Consider the following 22,858-nt stretch of genomic DNA (forward strand, 5'->3'; position numbering starts at 1 on the left):
AATGAAGCTTGACTCACCACTGGCTAGTAAATGTTTTATTTTACTCGCCAGGCTTTTTACATAAAATGCATGAACACGAACAAAAAATTTAAACACACTTTATTGTAATTTTAATTATCCTCTATCCTTAATTTGTCAATCCATCCATTACTCTAAAATAAATACGTTGTTTGGTTGTGGAACATTGTGTGATCATCGAGCTGAAAAGCTTCGAGTAATGAAGAGAGAATTTTAAAGAAGCATAAAGAAATAATAATGATGGGACTTGCGGTGACTGTTTTCAATAAACTTGATATGGCAGATGGGATGGTTATTAAATCAGATACAGAGAGAAAAGAACTAAAGGATCTAATGAGTGAAAACAACCTGATAGACGTGTGGAGAGAGAGAAATGTAGGAAGGAAAGAAGAGATATAGTGAAAAACTTGCAGGACAACGATTGTCTTTATTTTATGTACAAGAAATGTAGAAAACTTTACAGACAAAATCAGATATAAGGAAACAAGTTTGAGTATCATGAGTTTTTATTTTTTAAGACTGGAATAATGTAGAAAGGGGACAAAGTGTATGGGTTCTAAATACAGAACGTTTAAAAAAAAACACTATGATTTTTAAGATTAGAGAAATTATAGAAAAAGAAAAAGGAAATGAAATGAATGAGGAAGATTGTTAGATTTTTAATTAAACATTTTTAATTAAATATTGTAGAATGGGAGAAAGAAAGAAAGAAAGAAAGAAAGAAAGAAAGAAAGAAAGAAAGAAAGAAAGAAAGAAAGAAAGAAGAAATAACAAGTAAAAGTACAATTTTAAAAATTAGAGAATGAATTGGCCAAAGAGAACAAAAATATAAAAAAGGGAGGAGAAAGAACTCGAGGGGGCAAAATGAAGAAATAAAGCAAAAATATATGGTGGAAAGAGGGAAAAAAATAAGTTAAATTATATAAAAACAAGATGCAACCAAGATAAAAAAAATGTCATGAGGAAATTAAGAAAGAAGAAATTGAAATATAGAAAAATAGATCAACTACAAAAAAGAAGATTCCTTTAATGTTTAAAGGGATTTTAAATGTGTTTGTTGAAAAGGGTTTGAAAAGAAGAGACTTTTAAAGGAAAAGAAATAAATCAAGATCACAACTGTGAGTCAATCATCTGTGGAGAAACTAATTTGAGATCCAATTAAAGAGGTAAAAAAATAATGTATAAACATCTGTAACACATGGATGTATATTTGTGTAATCAGTGTGATGATGTGATGATATCTCTGTGTTGTGTGTAGATGCTGAAGGATTTGACTTTGAATTGTAAAAGATGTTAAAGTGTGAAGTTGTAGCTGAGAGGATAAAAGGATGTGATCAGTCACAGTTATTGTTATGGATCTTCTACATCTGAATATGAATGATTCAGCTCCCAAACTGCTGGAAATGTGGGACGTGTTCTAAAGCTTCACCACCATAACTGCTTTATCCTGGAAAAAAGGTCTGAGGAGAGACTCCTGTCATAAACTAGTCCTGGTGAGTGTATTACCCTTAATGCTGAAAAACACAACAGGACAGAATTACAGACACATTTAAACACATTACTTATGAACAACAGAAGCATAAATACACACATTAGATGTGACATTTTACAGCACACAGTGAATATTACACAATATCATACAGTAAAGAGACAGTAAGTCAGTAACTCACTGTAGTGTCTCCAGTTTACAGTGTGGATCCTTCAGTAGATCAGAGAGTAGCTTCACTCCTGATTTTCCTGGATTATTACTGTTCAGATTCAGTTCTCTCAGGTGTGATGACGAGTTTGACCTCAGAGCTGAAGCCAGAGCAGCACAACCTTCATCTGTAATACTGCAGCCCTCCATCCTGCAAGAAAGAAAACCTTCTCACACTTAACACACTCAGGTTTAGTATTGAAAACATGAACTACAAAAAATCTTTATATACAGTACATTTACTCTCCATCTCACACACACAACAATGACAATATATCAGATCACTACAGTTACAACTGGATGTTGTAGTGTTTATTAAAACTGTGTGTGTGTGTGTGTGTGTGTGTGTGTGTGTGTGTGTGTGTGTGCGTGTGTGTGAGTATGTGTGTGGTGCGTGTGTGTGTGGTGTGTGTGTATGGTCTGTGTGAGTATGTGTGTATGTGTGTGTGTATGTGTGGTGTGTGTGTGTCTATGGTCTTTGTGAGTGTGTGTGTGTGTGTGTATGGTCTTTGTGAGTGTGTGTGTGTGTGTGTGAGTGTGTGTGTACCTCAGTATCTCCAGTGTGCAGTGTGGATTCTTCAGTCCATCAGAGAGCAGCTTCACTCCTGAATCCTGCAGTTTATTGTTACTCAGGTTCAGTTCTCTCAGACTGGAGGAGTTTGAGCTGAGAACTGAGGACAGAATTCTACAGCTTTCCTCTGTCAGATAACAGAAACACAGCCTGGAAGAGAAATGCTAAAGTGTTTGATTTATTTGTCTGATAATGAATTGAGGTGTTTCCATCAGTGAGAAATAAAGTGTCCACCTGAACACAAGGTTCTAATATCAGGATAAAATATAACATGAACATCTGTGTATAAACGGACTGCTCTTGGACAGATCCATGTGTCTCAGCTCATATGAGACGATGTATTTAACTTTCTGTAAGAAGATAACAGAGACGTCACTCTGAACAAACATGTCTCTTTATTTCTAGCAGAGAGATGTTCATACAGTGTGTTCAGCAGCTCTGGGGAAAGTTCTGCTGGAGAACATTTACACATTTACACACTGTCCTTTACTGCTTCATTACAGTGTGTTCAGTGTGTAGATCTATGTACATTGCACACACTTTTACTTTGTGTTAGAAACATTTTCAGGAATAGTTTTGCTCCCATTGAACAACAGAAACAGGTCTATAAAATGGTAGCAGCTCCATGAGGACAGATAACACCAGAGAAATTAATTTATTGTCCTCACTGGAAATGGGAGTAGCATTGTGTGTGTGTGTGTGTGTGTGTGTGTGTGTGTGTGTGTGTGTGTGTGTGTGTGTGTGTGTGTGTATTTACACAGGGAATTCTCTACACCTGAGCTGACGGAAGATTTCGAGCACACTGTTAGAGCTATTTAGAGACCAGTGTGATGTTTCTGGAGGATAAAAGCTGGTTTATTAATTACTTCTGTTTGTCAAGACATCTTTATTTAAATGCTGTACAACACTTTAGTATGACTAGAGTATTAGTGTGTTATTAAATGTGTGTGTAATGTACACTGATCTACACACTGGGGAAATAAATGTACTGTGTTCTGATGTGAGAAGTGATGTAGATCTTTCAGTATTTTCACAGAGGCCCGGGGAGCAGTTGTGGGTTCAGTGCCTTGCTCAAGGGCACCTCAGTCGTGGCCGGCCCGAGACTCGAACACACAACCTTTGGATTACAAGTCAGACTCTCTAACCATTAGGCCACGACTTGCCCCTAATACCCTCAATACACAGATCTAATAAATAAGTGTTTTTCTATATGGTGTGAATTAGCGTTGTTTCTGATGGTGATATTTATCACTATTGACCCTGTTTTTGCTCTTTGGATTATTGCTTCTTCAGATTTGTGGATGTGATTTGTTCTCCTCATGGACTGTTTGTTACACTTATTTCAGACTCGGCCTGTTTTTTGACTATGCCTTTGCTTACTGATTTTGGATTGTTTGTCTAATCTTTTCTTCATTAAAACTTCTTCACATGGATTTTGCCGACTCGTCATTACAGTGTTCATGATCACCTGGGTACAGTGTAGATCTCTTTTTCTCTCCTTCCAACCGTTTTCTTTCCCTTCACCACATTCACACCTAATTCTGTAATGCTGTTACATTAATAAGTCACAATAACTCCCATTTACCTTTTATAGATTTTTAGTGTCACTAAATACAAATGTTCTGTACTGTGCAGCATTTGCTCAGGGTTTTAAATAATCTGTAACTAAGTTCCAGTTCTGATCACATTTCCATTCTTCTTCTTCTTGACCCGAGTGCAGCTTTTGATTCTGTAGACCAGGATGTTCTTCTACACAGACTTGAACACTGGGTAGGTCTGTCAGGACCAGTACTAAACTGGTTCACATCATACTTGTGTGTTATGCCCCTTTTCCACCGAGGCAGTTTGAGTGCAGGTTCGAAGCCTAATTTAGAACCAGTTCTTTCTGTTTCGACCGCCAAAGCACCGGCTCTGAACCAGGAAAAGTGGTTCTTAAGTAGCACCAAAACGTTGCTGGATTCGACTTAAGAATCGCTTGCATCAGGAGCTGTGGGCGGGGCTGTGGGCGGGGCTACTGTTAGCGCATTTGATCATGTACCCTAAGTATACTAATGTTTAATACATTTTTACTTTACCGCGATATGATACATTATCAGCACACATGATAGTAGGTAGCTACATGCTAAGGCTAACTTTTTTCTGGGTTAACGATAAAATAACGTTATGTACTTTATCGATTACAACCTCCGTTTATACAGATTACACGGAGCTGCACGTACACGTTTTATTCGCCGCGTTTGGATGCCAATGTAGGTTCGCAAAGCCATTAGCATTAACAGTAAAGCAACATCCGCCATTGTTGTTGTGTTTGTGTTTGCCGCTGCTGCGCTAAGGTTGCTGGGATACGTGACACGTATACAGTGACGTCACACTCGGCGCTGTGATGGCTCTCTAGCTGGTGGAAAGGCAAACCGGTTCTTACAAGGTTCGCCAGTGGAACCAACTTTGAACCAGCGCTAGCTCTGAACCAGCACCCGGTTTAGGCATTAGACAGTTTTATGGTCAATTGTGAAGTCATTCATCAAGACAACATGAAATTTCATTTTAATGTAAAGAAGATACAGAAAAACTTTTTCTACATTCAATCATTCCAAGTAGATTAGATTAATGTAACACCCTTTTATGTATTTCACATAAAACCCTTTATACATTAGTTAGTAACCAAATCAGTCCTATTGTACAGGAACTGTACTGGTTACCTGTGACATCCACAATCATTTTAATATCATATCAAATATTTATTTATCATCAACAAATGCTGACTTCCTTAAGGTGAATTTTAATAAGAAGAAGCTTCAGTCAAACTGCTTTTAGTGTCGCTGCTCCCAGGATGTGGATCTCACTCTCAGTGTTTATCCATCAGTCACCTTCACTAAATACATTTACAAAGCAGCTTAAACACTGTGTGTGTGTGTGTGTGTGTGTGTGTGTGTGTGTGTGTGTGTGTGTGTGTGTGTGTGTACAGTACCTCAGTATCTCCAGTGCACAGTGTGGATTCTTCAGTCCATCAGAGAGCAGCTTCAATCCTGAATTCTGCAGTTTATTGACACTCAGGTCCAGTTCTCTCAGACTGGAGGAGTTTGAGCTGAGAACTGAGGACAGAACTCTACAACTTTCCTCTGTCAGATTACACTGAAACAGACTGGAAGAGAAATGATGAAATATCAGAACACTGATCTCAAACACACAAACACAGCCATAATCCAGCTAAAGTTGAAGCTGTAACAGAAATGTCAGTGTGTTTGTGTCACACACACAAATCAGAGGACAGGACACCACATCAGCACATTTACAGGAGCAGGGACGTCTTTCTGCACTCCACAATCTCTCAGCTACAATTTATTATAAGACCATTAGGTCATGTATGTAACACACACATGTGAGAGCGAGCAGTCTACAAACACTACACTCTGATCTGTGTTCAAGTTTCTACACCCAACACTGCAGATACAGTGCATTTTATTACAGAACATAAAGAATTATACAGCTGTTCACTACCAGTTAATAACATGACAATACTAGTCGTACTTTACACTCAGTTATATGTTGGATTTCACAGAGACACTAAAACAGTTGGTGTGTGTTGTTCTCTGTGCTCGTACACGTACAAATCTGTCACCTCCAGATCTCAGATTTTACACACACACTGGTTCAGATGTTTGGTGCGGACCTGAATACAGGTGGAGTGTTCACATACGTCCAAACACATCCAAACTAAAGAGAAAGATTATCTCCGCCTACATGACTTACCCAACAAAAAGTGGTACAGCTCCCACATACTTTTACACACAGGGGTGAGCCTGGTCTCATTGGAAAGAAGAGATTCTCTAGTTTCAGAAACTAGTTTCAGATTGATTCTAGGCCTTACTGGTACACAAAGTTACAGAGGCTAGAATGGAAGGTTTTCATTTACGCCTGGGTTGTTTACCTGATAAACTGATTAATCTTATTTTTCTGGAACATGTTAGTATTTATTTGTCTTTAGTTCTTAAATCCATGCAGTTATTTTGTAGAGATATTTTTACATAAATTTTAGAGAACACTTAATTTTTCATGATTCATATATGAAAGCTATAAAATGACTCATATGATATTATAAGATTTTGTCCATGTGGCCCAGCCCTCGTTAACACACATTAAACCAAACAGTGTGTAATGTTGTTTGTTGAGCAATAAAATGAGATGACACACACTGGCTCTAGAACTCACATGCTTTCTTTACTTCCTGGTTCTTTTACCTGTCTATGTCATGTGCTTAGTGACGTTGCACTCCTACACTTGCATACATTACATCTCCCTTTTTAAAAAAAAATAAACAGTTCTCAACATTAAGTAATGCATCAATCAACACAAACATTGTTCCGTAACTATATAACTAAAACATTTACTCTGATGCATTTACTTCAGCAACTGTGTTAGTGCATTTTAAAGTCTCTGAATCTTGCAGGAACTTTGACCTCTCTCCCAGATCTTCCAGGTTTGCCTTAGTACTTGACTCACTGTCACAGCCATCTCGATCACTTCTGAATGGAAACTCTTGTTCGTTTGTCTTTAACAGTTGCCTTCTGTTTCTTTTGTAAATCCTTCCATTGGTTGTGCGAAGAATGTATGACTGTGGAGAATCATGTTTCTTCAGAACTGATGCAGGATTCCAAATTTGTCCTTGCTGTATCCTCACTTTGTCTCCTGGTGATATGTCTGCCAATTGCTTTGCGTTTTTGTCATAATAAAGTTTCTGTTTTGACTTTCTGTTGCTGAGTTTTTCTTGAATTTGTTTAGTTCCCTTTGGAGTCAACAGTGTGGTAGAAGTTGTCAATTTACTTTTCAACCTTCTGCCCATTAGTAGTTGTGCTGGTGACATACCAATGCCATCTAATGGAGTATTGTGATATTCTAACAACGCAATATATGGATCTCCATGCTCACTTTGTGACTTTGTAAGCATTCTCTTGATTGTCTGAACCATCCTCTCAGCTTGTCTGTTTGACTGAGCATATCCCGGACTAGATGTTTTGTGTTCGAACTCCCAATTTTCTGCAAAAGACTTGAATTCTTGACTTGCATATTGTGGACCATTATCTGATATGATCACATCCGGTATACCATGTCTTGCAAACATTGATTTTAATGCAATGATAACACTTCTGCTTGTAGTGTCATTCAGTTTCACAATCTCTGGAAACTTGGAGTAGTAATCTACACACAGTAAATACTCAGAACCATTGTGATGAAACAAATCAGTACCAACCTTTGCCCATGGTCTGCTAGGCAATGCATGAGGTATTAGTGGTTCGTTTGTGTGACTATTTCGATGAGTGTTGTATATGGGACATCGGGATACCATTTTCTCAATTTGAGCTGACATGCCTGGCCAATATATGATGTCTCTTGCTCTTTCCTTGCATTTCACCATGCTCAAATGTGACTCATGAATTCTGTCCAGCATTTCACTTCTCATTTTGTTTGGAATTATGAGTTTTGCAGCTTTGAACATTAGCTCTGATGTGTAGCTGAGTTCCTCTTTAAATGTCCAATATTTATGAATATCTTTGTGCACTGAACTTTTTTCTGCAGGCCATCCTTTCATGACATATTCTTTCAGTCTCTGCATTTCAGGATCTTCAGCTGTTGCTTTTTTGAACTCTGTCAGTTTCTCTTCAGACACAGGTAGCTGATGTGTGACATAGTTCACCTCTAACTCTTCTTCAAGCAGGTCTTCTGTGTGTTCATCAAGGTACGCACGACTCAATGCATCTGCTATGTGCATCTGTTTGCCCGGCTTGTATGTAACATTCAGATTATACCTTTGGAGTCTGAGCAATATCCTCTGTAGCCTCAATGGTGTCTGATGTAGAGGTTTTTTGAATATGCTCGCAAATGGCTTGTGATCGCTTTCTACTTGAATGTCTCTGCCATATACGTATTGGTGGAACTTTTCACATCCATATACAATTGCAAGTAGTTCCTTCTCTATTTGAGTATACTGACGCTGGCAATCTGTGAGCACTCTTGATCCATATGCTATAGGTCTGTCATCTTGTAGTAAAACTGCACCCATGCCTTCGGAGCTGGCATCTACTGACAATGTTAATGGCTTTTTGACATCATATAATTTCAAGGTTGGAGCATTCGTTGCTAAAGCTTTGAGCCTCTGAAAACTTTTCTCTTGTTCACTTCCCCATGACCATTCCACGTCATTTTCTAGCAGCTGTCTGATTGGAGCACTTACATCTGACAAATTGGGAATAAACTTGGCTAAATACTGCAACATACTCAGAAATCTTTGTAGCCCTTGCTTGTCTTCTGGTGTAGGCAATTGAACTACAGCTCTAACTTTCTCTTCATTTGGTTTCAGTCCATTTGCTGTAAGTATATGACCGACGTACTTGATTTGTGATGTTCTCATCTGACATTTCTTTTTGTTCAGCTTGAGGTTATATTCTCTTGACCTTTTGGAGCAATTTTCTCAGTCTGGCATCATGTTCTTGTACTGTTTCGCCGCAAACCACTGAATCATCCACAATGTTTATCACTCCATCCATGTCTTCAATCATCTGTTCTACTGCTCTTTGGAACACTTCTGATGCTGACGATATTCCAAAAGGTAAACGCAGGAATCTGTATCTTCCTGTAGGCATATTAAAATGTACACAACTTGGAGCTTTCATTGTCCAATTTGATCTGCCAGAACCCTTGGTTGGCATCAAGTACTGAGAATATCTTGGCATTTGGCATATTTGCCACAACTTCTTCTACTGTAAGTAGAGGATAATGTTCACGTTTGATTGCCTTATTTAAATCTTGTGGGTCGAGGCATATACGAATTTTGTCTGGCTTGACAATTGTTACCATGCTGCTTACCCAATCAGTTGGCTCTGTTTGTCTTATTATAACTTTCATATCTTCCATCCGGTGCAATTCTTCAATTATTCTTTCTTTCAGTGCAACTGGAACTTTTCTTGGAGCATGAATAACAGGCTTTACTGATGGATCAGATTGTAAATTTTTTAGCTTGTTTCTCTGAACTTCTAGTGTGCCCAGGAACATTCCTCTGTCTGTTCAAGCGTGTGCATTTTACTGGGGTGTTTTTGCTCATTTTTGCGAAGTGGTTCTTTTTATTACACTGTCTGCATGTTTGTCCATAGGCAGGGCATTTTCTCTGTTTGTGTTCATAACCACATCTGCTGCATTTTATGTCTTTACACAAATCACTCCTTATTGGCACATTCTTATTGATTTTTCGCTTAATTTTCACAGTTTTGATCTTGTGCATGTCTACTTCGTCATTTAGTGCTTTTACTTGGCTAGATGTTATTTCGTTAGCCTGACAAATGTCCACAGCTTTTGCTAGCGTGAGATCTGCTTCTCTTAGCAATCTGGCCCGTACTGTGTCATTTCTTATGCCACAAACAATTCTGTCTCTAATTAGTGAATGGTGCAAGTCTCCAAACTCGCAGTCTTTCGCCTTGTTCTTTAGCTCCGTGACGTAGGCATCAATTTTCTCAGTGTGGTCCTTGTGCCCTCGTGAAGAACATGTGACATATATGAGTTAGGTTTTTTCTCGGTTCACAATAGTTTCTAAATTTCTGTTTGAGAATGTCAATGTTATCCTTCTTATCTTCCTAAAATTCAAATGTATTGCAAACTTTTATTGCATCCTCACCCGAGAACTTTTTCTGACTTTTCCACGATACCGCTAGCCGTTAGGAACAAGTCAAATTTTTTTATCCAAATCTTCCAATTTTCGGAAGATTTGTTTGTAAAATTAGGTTTGATGGTGGCTGTAACTGTGCCGTTCTTTTTTCGTTGCATTCAACTTCTGACACCATGTAATGTTGTTTGATGAGCAATAAAATGAGATGACATGCACTGGCTCTAGAACTCACATGCTTTCCTTACTTCCTGGTTCTTTTACCTGTATATGTCATGTGCTTAGTGACCTTGCACTCTTACACTTGCAAACATTACACAGTGCAGTTCAGTGTTACATTAAAATAATAAACCATGCAGTAATATATTTATAAATAAAAATACTCACACAGCTTTTCTGGAGGCTTTGACCACTGGCAGCAGCCTCAGAAGACCTTCATGTGATGGATCATATTTCCTCAAATCAAACACATCCAGCTCCAGTTCCGAGGTCAGTAACACAAACACCAGAGCTGACCACTGAGCAGGAGAGAGACTGGTTCCACTGAGACGACTGAGACCTCCTCTGTTCAGGTACTTTTGTACTTCCTGCACTAGAGAATGATCATTCAGTTCATTCAGACAGTGGAACAGATTGATGGATTTCTCTGGAGATGGATTCTCCCTGATCTTCTCCTTGATGTACTCCACTGTTTCCTGTTTGCTGTGAGATCTGCTTCCTGTCTGTGGCATTAAGTCTCGTAAGAGAGTTTGATTGGTCTCCAGTGAGAGACCCAGAAGGAAGCGGAGGAACAGGTCCAGGTGTCCATTCTCACTCTGTAAGGCCTTGTCCACTGCACTCCTGAGGAGATCAGACATGTTTGACTTCCTGAAAAGATCAGACAGATTAGAGGTTTGATGTTCTGTTACATTTCTGCTAATAAAGGAGAGAAATGTGTATAAAGCAGCCAGAAACTCCTGAACACTCAGATGTACGAAGCTGAACACCTTCCCCAGGAGAAGCCCAAACTCCTCTCTGAAGATCTGGGTACACACTCCTGAGTACACTGACACTTCTCTGACATCAATGCCACACTCTCTCAGGTCTTCCTCATAGAAGATCAGGTTTCCTTTCTCTAGCTGGTGGAAAGCCAGTTTTCCCAGTGCCATGATGGTCTCTCTGGTCTGCTGAGGATCAGGGTCACATTTTTGATGGTACTTTTGGTCCTTGTGTTTGATCTGAAAGATCAGGAAGTGTGTGTACATTTGAGTCAGAGTCTTGGGGATCTCTCCACTCTCTGCTTCACCCAACATTCTCTCTAGAACAGTGGCTGAGATCCAGCAGAAGACTGGGATGTGGCACATGATGTAGAGGCTTCTTGAAGACTTCAGGTGAGTGATGATGTTATTGGTCAGGCTCCGATCACTGATCCTCTTCCTGAAGTACTCCTCTTTCTGAGGATCACTGAAGCCTCGTACCTCTGTTACCTGGTCTACACACTCAGGAGGGATCTGATTAACTGCTCCTGGTCTTGTGGTTATCCAGAGGAGAGCAGAGGGAAGCAGATTCCCCTTGATGAGGTTCGTCAGCAGCACATCCACTGAGGCTGACTCTGTCACATCACACACTCTCTCATTCTTCTGGAAATTTAGAGGAAGTCGACACTCATCCAGACCATCAAAGATCAACACCACTTTGTAGGAGTCACAGTCTATTGATTCAAGTTTTCTTATTTCTGGGAAAAAGTAATGAAGAAGTTTCATCAGACTGAGATTTTGCTGCTTCATCAGATTCAGCTCTCTAAAGGGAAGTGGAAACATGAAGGTGACATCCTGATTTACTTCTCCTTCAGCCCAGTCCAGGATGAACTTCTGCACAGAGACTGTTTTTCCAATTCCAGCAACTCCTTTAGTCAGCACAGTTCTGATGGACTTGTCTTTAAAGAGCTCATTACATTTGATGGGTTTCTCCTGTGTTGCTGGTCTCCTGGACGCTGCCTCAATCTGTCTCACCTCATGTTCATTATTGATGTCTCCACTCCAACCCTCTGTGATGTAGAGCTCAGTGTAGATCTCATTCAGTAGTGCTGAGCTTCCATGCTGTGAGATTCCTTCATTAATTCTTTTAAACTTCTCTCTCAGATTGGACTTCAACTTTGGCTGATACACAGGGGCAAGTTCTAATAAACAAAGTAATATCTAGTTTAGTAATAAATAGTTATAATGCAAAATTGGACAAACACTGCTATTAATTCCTGACTGATGGACTAAATATTATTGAAGCTGGACTATGAACAGATACAACATGATATTAAAATTAAATTTAAAACTAAAAGTGCTCATATCTAAAACTATTTCCTCTCACTACATTTACATTTACAGCATTTGGCAGACGCCCTTATCCAGAGCGACATACATAAGTGCTTAAATCTCTAACATTGAATTCATTATTGCTAGTTCACTAGGTTACATACTTAAGATACCATGAGTTTAAAACATTTGTTCAAAGTTACAATGAAAAAGTGTCAAAGATTTATTTTTTTTTTAAATGCAAAAGATAAGGAAAGAAGTGCTAGTTGAAGTGTTTCCTGAATAAGTAGGTTTTCAACCGCCGCTTGAAAATAGCCAGTGAGGCAGCTGTCCGGACCTCTAGGGGAAGTTCATTCCACCACCTTGGTGCCAGAACAGAGAAGAGTCTAGTATTATACTTGCCTCTTACCCTGAGAGATGGTGTAACCAGTCAAGCAGTGCTGGTAGATCGGAGCTTTGTGGGGTGCAGTGCGAGGAATGATGAGGGCTTTGAGGTAAGAGGGAGCTGGTCCATTTTTGGCTTTGTAGGCCAGCATCAGTGTTTTGAATCGGACGCGTGCAGCTACCGGAAGCCAGTGGAGGGATCGCAGCAGCGGGGGGTATGGAGAACTTTGGCAGGTTGAAAACAAGCCGGGCAGCTGCATTTTGGATCATTTGCAGAGGACGGATTGAGTTCATAGGTAGACCTGCCAGCAGTGCATTGCAGTAATCCAGTCTAGAAATGACAAGAGACTGAACAAGTACCTGAGCAGTCTGTGTGGACAAAAATGGCCGAATCCTTCTAATGTTGTAGAGAAGAAACTGACATGAGCGAGTCACATTAGCAACATGAGAGGAAAAGGACAGTTGATTGTGGCATCTGAGGGTAGGAAAGAGAAGATAAGTTGTGTATCATCAGCATAGCAGTGGTAAGAGAACCCATGTGATGAAATAACTTCCCCAAGAGAGTGAGTATACAGGGAGAAAAAAAGAGGACCAAGTACTGAGCCCTGTGGGACGCCAGTGCAGAGTCTGCATTGAGCAGATGTCACTCCCCTCCATGTTCCTTGATACGAGCGTCCTTCCAGATAGGACTCTCGTCCCAAGACTCTTGAGGGTGGATAAGAGAGTCTTGTGGTTGACCGTATCAAACGCTGCTGAAAGGTCAAGGAGGATAAGGACAGATGACAGTTTGGCTGATCTAGCAGTATGTAGCTTCTCAGAGACATCCAAAAGGGCTGTCTCTGTAGAGTGAGCTGGAAGGGAAGAAAGAGTGCCAGAAGCTACAGATGAAGGGAAGACAGAGTGAAGGTTGCGGCGAGTAAGAGCGAGGGGGTGAGAGGTAGTTTTAGGTAGGATAGGTAGAGTGATGGTGAAGGATACCAGGTGATGATCAGAGACGTGTAGTGGGGTAGCAGTCACGTCTGTAGCTGGAGAAGGATGGGTGAAAACCAGGTCCAGGACATTGCCTCCTTTGTGTGTGGGGATGTAGATGTTGAGTGTGAGGGAGAAAGAGTCGAGAAGAGACAGGAAGAAGAATGTAGCTTGTCAGAGGGGAGGTTGAAGTCACCAAGCACTGTCAGGGGGGAGCTATCGGAAGGGAAAGCACTAAGCAGTGAGTCCATTTCTTCCAGGAAGTCTCCTAGGGGACCAGGAGGACGGTAGACAACAATGATAACAAGGTTGATAGGAGAGGTAACTGAAATGGCATGGAATTCAAAAGAAGAGATGGTTAAATGAGAGAAGAGTAGATGTGTAAAGCACCATTTCTTTGACAACAATAAACCTGTACCACCACCCCTGCCTGTTTCTCGTGGTGAGTGAGAGAAAGCATAGGCAGAGGATAAAGCAGCTGGTGTAGCAGTGTTCTGTGGGGATATCCAGGTCTCTGTTAGCACAAGAAAATCAAAGGAGTAATGGGAAGTTAAAGCAGAGATAAAATCAGCTTTCTTTACAGCAGACTGACAATTTCTTTCTTTACAGCAGACTGAAAAAGGGCCCACCTACCACTACTGTTTGAGACTTACACAACAGAGGAGGGTAGATGAGGTTACTGGGATTGTGACCTCTGCTCTGTGGATGAGAGCGTCTGCGAGAGTAGGCCTTGAGGACAGAGATGGGTTTAATGCACATATTTGTAGTCAAACAAGAGTGAGAATTAAGGTATGGTAGAATATATCAAACAGTACTAGATTCTAATGTTAGAGAGAGATTCTGACAAACCTTCAATTTAAATAGGTAAGCCCCGTTAAGGGAGACTGAAACTACTCCTGATTAATCAGCTGAGAGAACAACAAAGACCAACACTAAAAAAATCAACAATGGTATATTATATATAATATCTCTAAAGTGAAGCTGATGGAATAAAGTCATGACTCAGAGCTCTTACTGTTGTGCAGTGTGTTAGCGAGATCTGTGTGGTTCATGTTCTTCAGGCCATGCAGTGTGATCTTCAGCGCTCCCTCTCTGACACTGTGCAGATCCTCCTCATCCTCCACATCCCTCTCAGTGCATGCTGGGTAATCTGGACTCAGGAGCTTCCTAAACCTCTTCAGCTCATTCTTTATCAGAGTGATGACTTTGTGTTCCAGCTCCTGGTTAGAAACACACAGGAACTGATCTAAATATTATCATGCTACAGTGAGAGAGACTGTAATTTTATCACAAGAAGAAAAGTCTATTTTTATTATCACATTTAAAACTCATACATCTGATTACCCATAATGCTGCTGCACATCAAGACATGACAAGGGATCACAACACACACAACACACACACCTTGAATATAGTGTCCAGCTGATTTGTGCTGATGTTTGATTTTTGTGGTCTGTGAACAAACAAAACCCATCATGTAATATGGACTATATGTATTCATAGCTGCACAAATCACACACTAATAAATACAGACACAGATATTTAACACTATCCTCTTAACACAATACACTGATTTCAGGATTTCCTAACTGACACCAACATGTTTAGAAACAAATGTTTGAATAAATGAATAAAATCTTCATATTGTCATTAATGTCCCAGGTGTAAATGTTCTTCTGTAGCACCACAGACCCTCCAGCTCAGGGACTGCAGACTGAACTGAACTCTTAAAGCACTTTTCCTCACTGCCAGTCCGAGAGCTGCAGCACTGCACAGTTTAGTGTTTTACTGCTTCAACACCTGATAAAGCTCATGAAGGGCTTCATAATGAGACGAGTGAGTTTGATCAGGTGGAACACTGCTGTAAAACACCTCACTATACTGACCTCACATCAGTAGAACTGTCTCTGTCTCTGAAGTTAAATGGACATCCCATTGACAGGTCACTCTTCATGGACACACAGCTGGGTTCTGGTGAGTCTGATCTCTTTCCCTCCATCATTCTAGAACAGAAATATCAGCAATAATTAATACTCAGCACTGTTAAACAATGTGTTCATCATTAAACACCAATAATTCCATCTTTTTAATTCAGATCCAGTCTGTACACTTATTCAAACAGGAGACAGGCTTCATAAGTCAGGAATTACACTGATATCAGGAGTCCCAGTCACAGCTAACTGACTCAGCTGGGTCTTAAAGCCTGTAGAGTTCACTGACACAAAGCTATGCTGCTCTTATGATCCACATTACACAGTCCTTTTTACTCTTCTCTCAGTGAATGATTTGTCTAAACTGTTCTTAGATCAGATCAGTGATATATTCACTGCTATTAAACACCTTAAAGCAAAGTTGACTTCCTGTGTTAACTAGTGAGTGTTTAGAGATACAGATGTGTCCCCATGAGACGGTGTGTATTTATTACTGGTGAATGTAAAAGTAAGTCACCTCTCGTCTTTCTTTAAGTCCTGCTTTCCAAACACATGTTGGAGGTCATGTCTCCTTCTCCAGATTACAGCAGGACACACGTTTACTTCACTCCAACATCGGTGTGTTAAATTAAACCCTGAATCAGCACAGAGTTCACTTACAGGAAATAGTCACGCTATCAAGTTATAAAACAACCTGTGTACATTAAAGCTTCAGTACAAACCCACAAAACTCTTCTGTATCTAGTGTCACTTCAGTGTGTTTATATATTAGAGCTTTAGATACTCACTGTGTTTTTACTCCTCAAATCTTTTAGTTTTCACTCCACACAAATGGAGCACTTTTTATTACAGTTTATACTGCAGAGGGGGTAAAGGGCAGTGACGCAGACACACACACACACACACACACACACACATAATGGTTCCGACGCCCATGGATATCAGGAAGCAGGAGCGTGGTCATTTCTGTAGGTAAAACACGGAATGGAGTTTAATTTATTAGGACATTCCTTAAGCAGAATGGATTTGACTGTGCGGGTCCAATATTATTGGTCATGTAATGGTTCAGATGCCCATGACTACAAATATTACACCAAATTGTTTTCATTTATCCACAATTTGTAACATTTCCTCTTTTCTTCTATTAGTCTTTTTGGTCTTATTATTTGTCTCTTAGGACGTTTTGCTTGTCCTACAGCATCCTGTCTATTTACAGTTACAGACTGTAAATAGATGACAGTTTTTAAAGTATTGCTTTGCATTTCTAATTGTTCATTTTGCTTTGCAATTTCCAGATCATTTGTGTCACTCTCATTAATTTTTATTTCTCTCTGAGGCACTTTTAGCAGATGTCTTGTGTTTGTCCTCATTTCTCATGCTCTGTTAGCACTCTGTATTGTGCCGATAATGTATCATATCGCAGTAAAATAAAAGTGTAGTAAACATTAATATACTTAAGGTATATTATCAAATGCGCTAACAGTAGCCCCGCCCCCAGCCCCGGACACAAGCAGTTCAAGCGATCTAGACCAGCAAAGTTTTGGTGCTACCTAAGATCTTTATTAAAATCCCTTTAAACATTAAAGGGATCTTCTTTTTTGTGTAGTTGATCGATTTTTCTATATTTCAATTTCTACTTTCTTAATTTCCTCGACATTTTTTTTATCTTGGTTGCATCTTGTTTTTATATAATTAGGGCCCGAGCACCGAATGGTGCGAAGCCCTATTGTTTTTGCTCGGGTTTATTATTTTTTTATTTTTATTTATTTATTTATTTTTTGCACACTTTGGCCAATTGGGGTCCCTTAACATGCTCGAACACTCTTGAAATTTGGCACACACGTCAGAGTCGTATGACACTAGGCTCGGGCAAAGGCTGTAATATGGGCATGGCAGGGGGCTCTGTAGCACCCCCTGTAATGTAAAAACAAACATTTGTGCACAGATCGGGCAATTATGTACACACATGTATGAGAGTCGGTATGCATATAGATCTCATCGACCCGAACAACTTTCGCGCTCTAAACTATGATCTCCGCCAAACAGGAAGTCAGCCATTTTATATTTTTTAGAAGTGCATGTGGTGAACTTTGAAGTACTCCTCCTAGGGAAATCATGCGATTGACACCAAAAGTGGTCAACATGATGCCGAGACATTGCATTTGCTAAATTGCGAAGGGATATTTGATACCTCGAACGGTGCTGCCACGGCCAGGCGACGAAATTATGGCGAATTCAGAGAAACAGGAAATGTCTAATATCTAAAGCAAAAAAATGTCTTATTGGGATGACACGCGATGTGCATGTTCGGCCAAGGATTCTGATCGCATCGATGTGCCTATTGTGAGTCTCGGACATAGCACCACCAACAGGCACCAGGAAGTGTGTCACAAAGGTGGGTTTTTTCCCAATTGCATGCAATGAACTTTAAAACACTCCTCCTACAGGATTCATGTGATTGAATCTAATGCAAAATTAGAAGCGGATTTTTGATACCGCAAACACCGTTGCCATGGCATCGTGTAACATACATCACATTTGTCGGCTGTTAAGTGTGGACAAAAAGGTCAGACAAAGGTGTGCCTCTTAAGTGGCTCACTAGCACCCCCGTTTGTCTAAAATGTGGGGTTTCATTTACCTACAGTCCCCAAATGGGTCAGTAACAACATAAAACAGTCCACTGATATTTACCCACTTCATGCATTTGCCCACCGTGCACTGTTTTCTGGTAGGCACCGTATAGCGATAAAAAAACGTGCGAGAGCCCGCCATCGCTGCTTGCAGCTATATTTAGGGCCCAAGCACCGATGATGCAAAGCCCTATTGTTTTTGCTCGGGTTTGTTTTTTATTTTATTTTTTTTGCACACATTGGCCAATTGGGGTCCCTTAACATGCTCGAAAACTCTTGAAATCTAGATCTCATCGACCCGAACAACTTTCGCACTCTAAACTATGAGCTCCGCCCAACAGGAAGTCTGCCATTTTGGATTGTTTCATAATTGCATGCAGTGAACTTTTAAATAGTTCTCCTAGGGAAGTCATGCGATTGACATCAAACGTGGTGGACATGATGCCGAGACATTGCACTTGCTAAATTCCGAAGGGGTTATTGATATCTCGAATGGTGCTGCCATGGCGAGGCGACGAAGTTATGGTGAATTCAGAGAAACAGGAAATGTCTAATATCTAAAGCAAAAAATGTCTTATTGTGATGACATGCGGTGTGTATGTTCGGCCAAGGTTTCAGATCGCATCGATGTGCCTATTGTGAATCTCGGACATAGCACCACCAACAGGCGCCAGGAAGTGTGTCAGTCACAACAGTTGCATGTGGTGAACTTTTAAATACTCCTCCTAGGGAATTCATGCGATTGACACCAAAAGTTGTGAACATGATGCCGAGACGTTGCACTTGCTAAATTGCGAAGGGATTTTTGATATCTCAAACGGTGCTGCCATGGCGAGGCGACTAAATTATGCATCTGTTTTGTACTGTAGTAGTGTCTGTTTGCTTGGTCTCTTGTCTGACACTGTTTACACTAGGTTGTACACATGCACTTTATGTGGATTTTAGGATTTTTTTAGTACTTATCTCTTGTCTGGCACTGTTTGCACTAGTTAAATGTTCTAAATAAACTACAAACACAAAATATACACATTCATTTTGTCTTCCCATTCTTTCTTGTAACTCCTCTCTCAGTCACACACTTACCTGAAAGGCTCATTATGCAGCTCATTATGCAGGCCTTTGTCTTCTCAGGTGTGAATTACATTAATATGCATGATAGTTTGTAACACTTTCACTCGTAACGTTTATGCTGGGGGCCAGACAGAGATAAATACTCTGTCAATTATAGTAAGGATTTGTTAGTCCAGTCAGAAGGAGAGTGAACAACAGGACACATGTACCTTAATGTATAAACATCACATATATCCCAAAACTTGGAAGAGTAAACCAAATACTGAAGAATACAAACTTTTCACCATAATTTCCAGTGTATTCAATAATAACAGTGCACTAGTTCAATCACACCACAAAACACGATTATTTAGCAATAACATAAGTATAAACAACATTATCATAAACAACATTATCATCAAGAGCAAAATTATTCATGTCACAACCCTTCAGCACAGTTCAAATAGTTCAAATAGTCTGGAAAGATTGTACAATTTAGGATTAGGGGAAAGTCACAGTCGCCAGTTGATCACTAATTCAATCCATTGCTTCCAGTGTTAAGCAAAGTCAAAGACAGTTTAGTAGCGCTTATTTAAGGGTTTCCCGTACTCACACCTACACCAGCTTTCCGAAGTAAAGAGCAGCTCCCAATCCTCCGTCCGTGTTAATCTGCATTACAAGAACCGCGACATACTCCATACCCCCGTGAATTAATATCTGTTTTCCGCCGTCCGCAACACACAATAACTCGGCTTCCGGTGAACGTCCGGTGAACTTGCTCGCTATCTGTTCTCTCTGCCATGGCTCTTTTAAGCGCCTCTAGTGCCTACATCATCTTGCATCCGGAAATGCTTGAGCGAACATAGGCGCCATCTGTGTTGCGGCCACCTTTGCTACTATCCTTAGATTAACGAACTGCGCCATATTACATCAAAATTACACCTTGAATTGTGTGCTGTTGAAAGTGCACTGTCACACTCCCTTCCCCATCAGAAAAGCCACCCTTAATGGGAGGCATATTTGTTGCTTCCTACATTCACAAACATTTCTTTTTTCTTTCGGTTCGTTCTCTACGGTGGTATCTTCAAATCCCAAAAACTTCTCAGTCTCACTCTCTTCATTAAAGAGTTCAAGTAATTGCCGGCGCTGCTGCTGTTCAAGTTCCTCTGCAGAGGGATAACAAGGTTTAAGTCTGGACACATGAGCCACTCTTAGATCTTCTCCTGTTTTCTCCAATACGATTTTATAATTAAGAGGTCCCACTTGTTGTACCACACGATATGGCCCTTGCCACCTAGGAGCCAATTTTGCTGAGAATGCCTTCTCTGCTTTTGATTATGGATTGGAACGCAACCAGACTCTATCTTTGTTCCCATATTGTACATCTCTTCGATGCTTATCATAATTTCTTTTTTGTCTTTGACGTGCTGTCTTAAGCTTTTGTTCCACATATGCCCTCATTTGCATTAATTTAGATGTGTTGTCATAACACAGGTCATCAGGCGAAATATCTCTAGGATACAACAGCACTTCCATAGGCCCTCTGAGTGGGCGACCAAGATTTACTTCTGCAGGAGTTGTCCAGGTGGACTCATGCACAGCCGAATTTAGAGCAAATCGGAACTCTGTCAGATTTTTGTCCCACTGTTTGTGTTGCTCCTCCACATAGGACGCTATCATGGTCTTGAGTGTTCTATTGATCCTCTCTGTTAGATTTGTCTGAGGGTGATATGCCGTGGTCAATCTCTGAATAACACCCCTTTCCTGACAGACTTCTTGTAACACTGAAGAAACAAATTGTGGACCGGAAAGAAGATAATTTGGAACACCCCACCTGGTGAACACTTCATTGATCATTGCCTTAGAGATGGTCTCAGCTGTGGCTTTTCTCAATCCAAATAATTCAACCCACCGTGAATAGTAGTCCACAAAGACTAACAGATATACATTTCCTGAGGAGCTACGTGGAAAAGGACCCATTAGATCCACTCCCAACATCTCCCATGGTCGTTTAACTATGGTTTGTTGCAGTTTTCCAGATGGTTTCCGATTCTCCGGTTTGTAATGCTGACAGATCTGACAATGTTGTATAAACTCTTTAACATCATGGCTGAGAGTAGGCCAATAAGTCAAAGCTTGTACACTCTTGGTGGTTTTTAAACCGTCCAAAGTGCCCAGCCAAAGGATCTTCGTGGAAAGCTTGAAGGAATGCTTGTCGAAGATTCTTTGGGACATACACCTGATAGAGAGTTTTATGAGCAGTCTGCATAACTCTGAAGACTTTGTCCTCCAGGATAGTGAATTTTGTCGATGGATTAATGATTATATTCCCACGAGTTTACTATCTTCTGATAGTAAGTCTTGATCTCCGAATCCTCTTGCTGAGATTTCCACATTAGATGATCAGTGAAGGGCAACTCATTTTGTGGTTCTTGAATTTCAGATACCAGAGTGGAACAAGTGAAGACAGGATTATAGGAATCATCCACTGGTGCTCTAAATAGTGCATCAGGAACAGTATTGTACTTTCCTTTCCTGTACTCCACAGTAAACGTAAATTCTTGAAGTCGCAAGGTCCATCGTATAAGTCGGGTATTGGGTTTTGTTGTCTTAAAAACCCAAACCAAGGAGGAATGGTCGGTAACCACCATAAAGAATCTACCCTCCAAATAATACCTCCATTTTTCCAAGGCCCTTACTAGTGCTAAGCATTCTTGGTCAGTAGTAGAGTAATTTCTCTTGGCTGGATTTAGAGTGCGGCTAGCGAAAGCCAAAAGTTCTTCTGTTCCCAATCCTGTTTGTTGTACCAGGACAGCTCCCAAACCCACCTCACTTGCATCTGTATATACCACAAAAGGCAGGTTGAAATTAGGGTGTCCGAGTACAGGGGGCGATGTGAGAAGTTGTTTCAACTCTTCAAATGAAGACTGACACTGAAAAGTCCATTTGAATTTGGCACCCTTTCTTTTCATGGCATTCAAAGGCTCAGCCAATAGGGAGAAATAGGGCATAAATCGGTGGTACCACCCAGCCATCCCTAAAAATCTCTGAACTTCCTTAATATTTCTTGTCACTGGAAAGTCCTGAACAGCTCGTGTTTTTTCAGGATCTACTCCAATTCCCTCGGCTGACACCACATGGCCAAGAAACTTCAAAGAAGTACTGAAGAAATAGGTTTTCTTCATATTTACAGTGAGATTGGCTTCTCGCAATTTATTCAGAACTGCTTGAATATCCTGAAAATGCTGTTGCCATGATGAAGAATAGATGATTATATCATCTAAGTAAACAAAACAGCTTTTCCCATTCAATTCTCCCAAGACTCTCTCCAAGAGTCTTTGGAAGGTGGATGGAGCATTTTTAAGGCCAAACGCCATGACCTTAAAATGGAAAAGCCCTTGTTTACAAATGAAAGCAGTCTTCTCTTGGCTTTCTTTGTCCATCTGGACCTGCCAATACCCACTATTTAGATCCAAAGTGGAAAACACTGTGGCTCCATTTAAAGATTCCAGGATCTCATGAACTGTAGGGATAGGATATGCATCAGAGTGAATTACAGCATTAAGCTTGCGGTAGTCCACACAAAACCGAAAACCACCTGTCTTCTTAGGAATTAAGACCACTGGCAAAGCCCAGGCAGAAGAAGAAGGCTCTATAATGTCCGCAGCCA

At 40.3% G+C, this 22,858-nt stretch overlaps 1 protein-coding gene across 1 annotated transcript; it reads right to left on the reverse strand.

Moving 5' to 3' along the window:
* Positions 1-966: 966 nt before the first annotated feature.
* On the reverse strand, positions 967-20,868 carry LOC113651646 (NACHT, LRR and PYD domains-containing protein 9-like). The gene is made up of 12 exons (XM_047810903.1): positions 20,755-20,868; positions 20,301-20,354; positions 20,019-20,089; positions 16,026-16,082; positions 15,464-15,580; positions 14,982-15,030; positions 14,593-14,797; positions 10,324-12,094; positions 5,254-5,427; positions 2,262-2,435; positions 1,689-1,865; positions 967-1,532 (listed from the first exon to the last, which is right to left on the reverse strand). The coding sequence occupies exons 1-12, from the start codon at positions 20,866-20,868 to the stop codon at positions 1,496-1,498; spliced, it is 3,000 nt and encodes a 999-aa protein (XP_047666859.1). The 3' UTR covers positions 967-1,495.
* Positions 20,869-22,858: the final 1,990 nt, after the last annotated feature.

This window comes from Tachysurus fulvidraco, chromosome 3, assembly GCF_022655615.1.
Source record: "Tachysurus fulvidraco isolate hzauxx_2018 chromosome 3, HZAU_PFXX_2.0, whole genome shotgun sequence".
In the NCBI taxonomy this organism is placed as follows: Eukaryota; Metazoa; Chordata; class Actinopteri; order Siluriformes; family Bagridae; genus Tachysurus; species Tachysurus fulvidraco.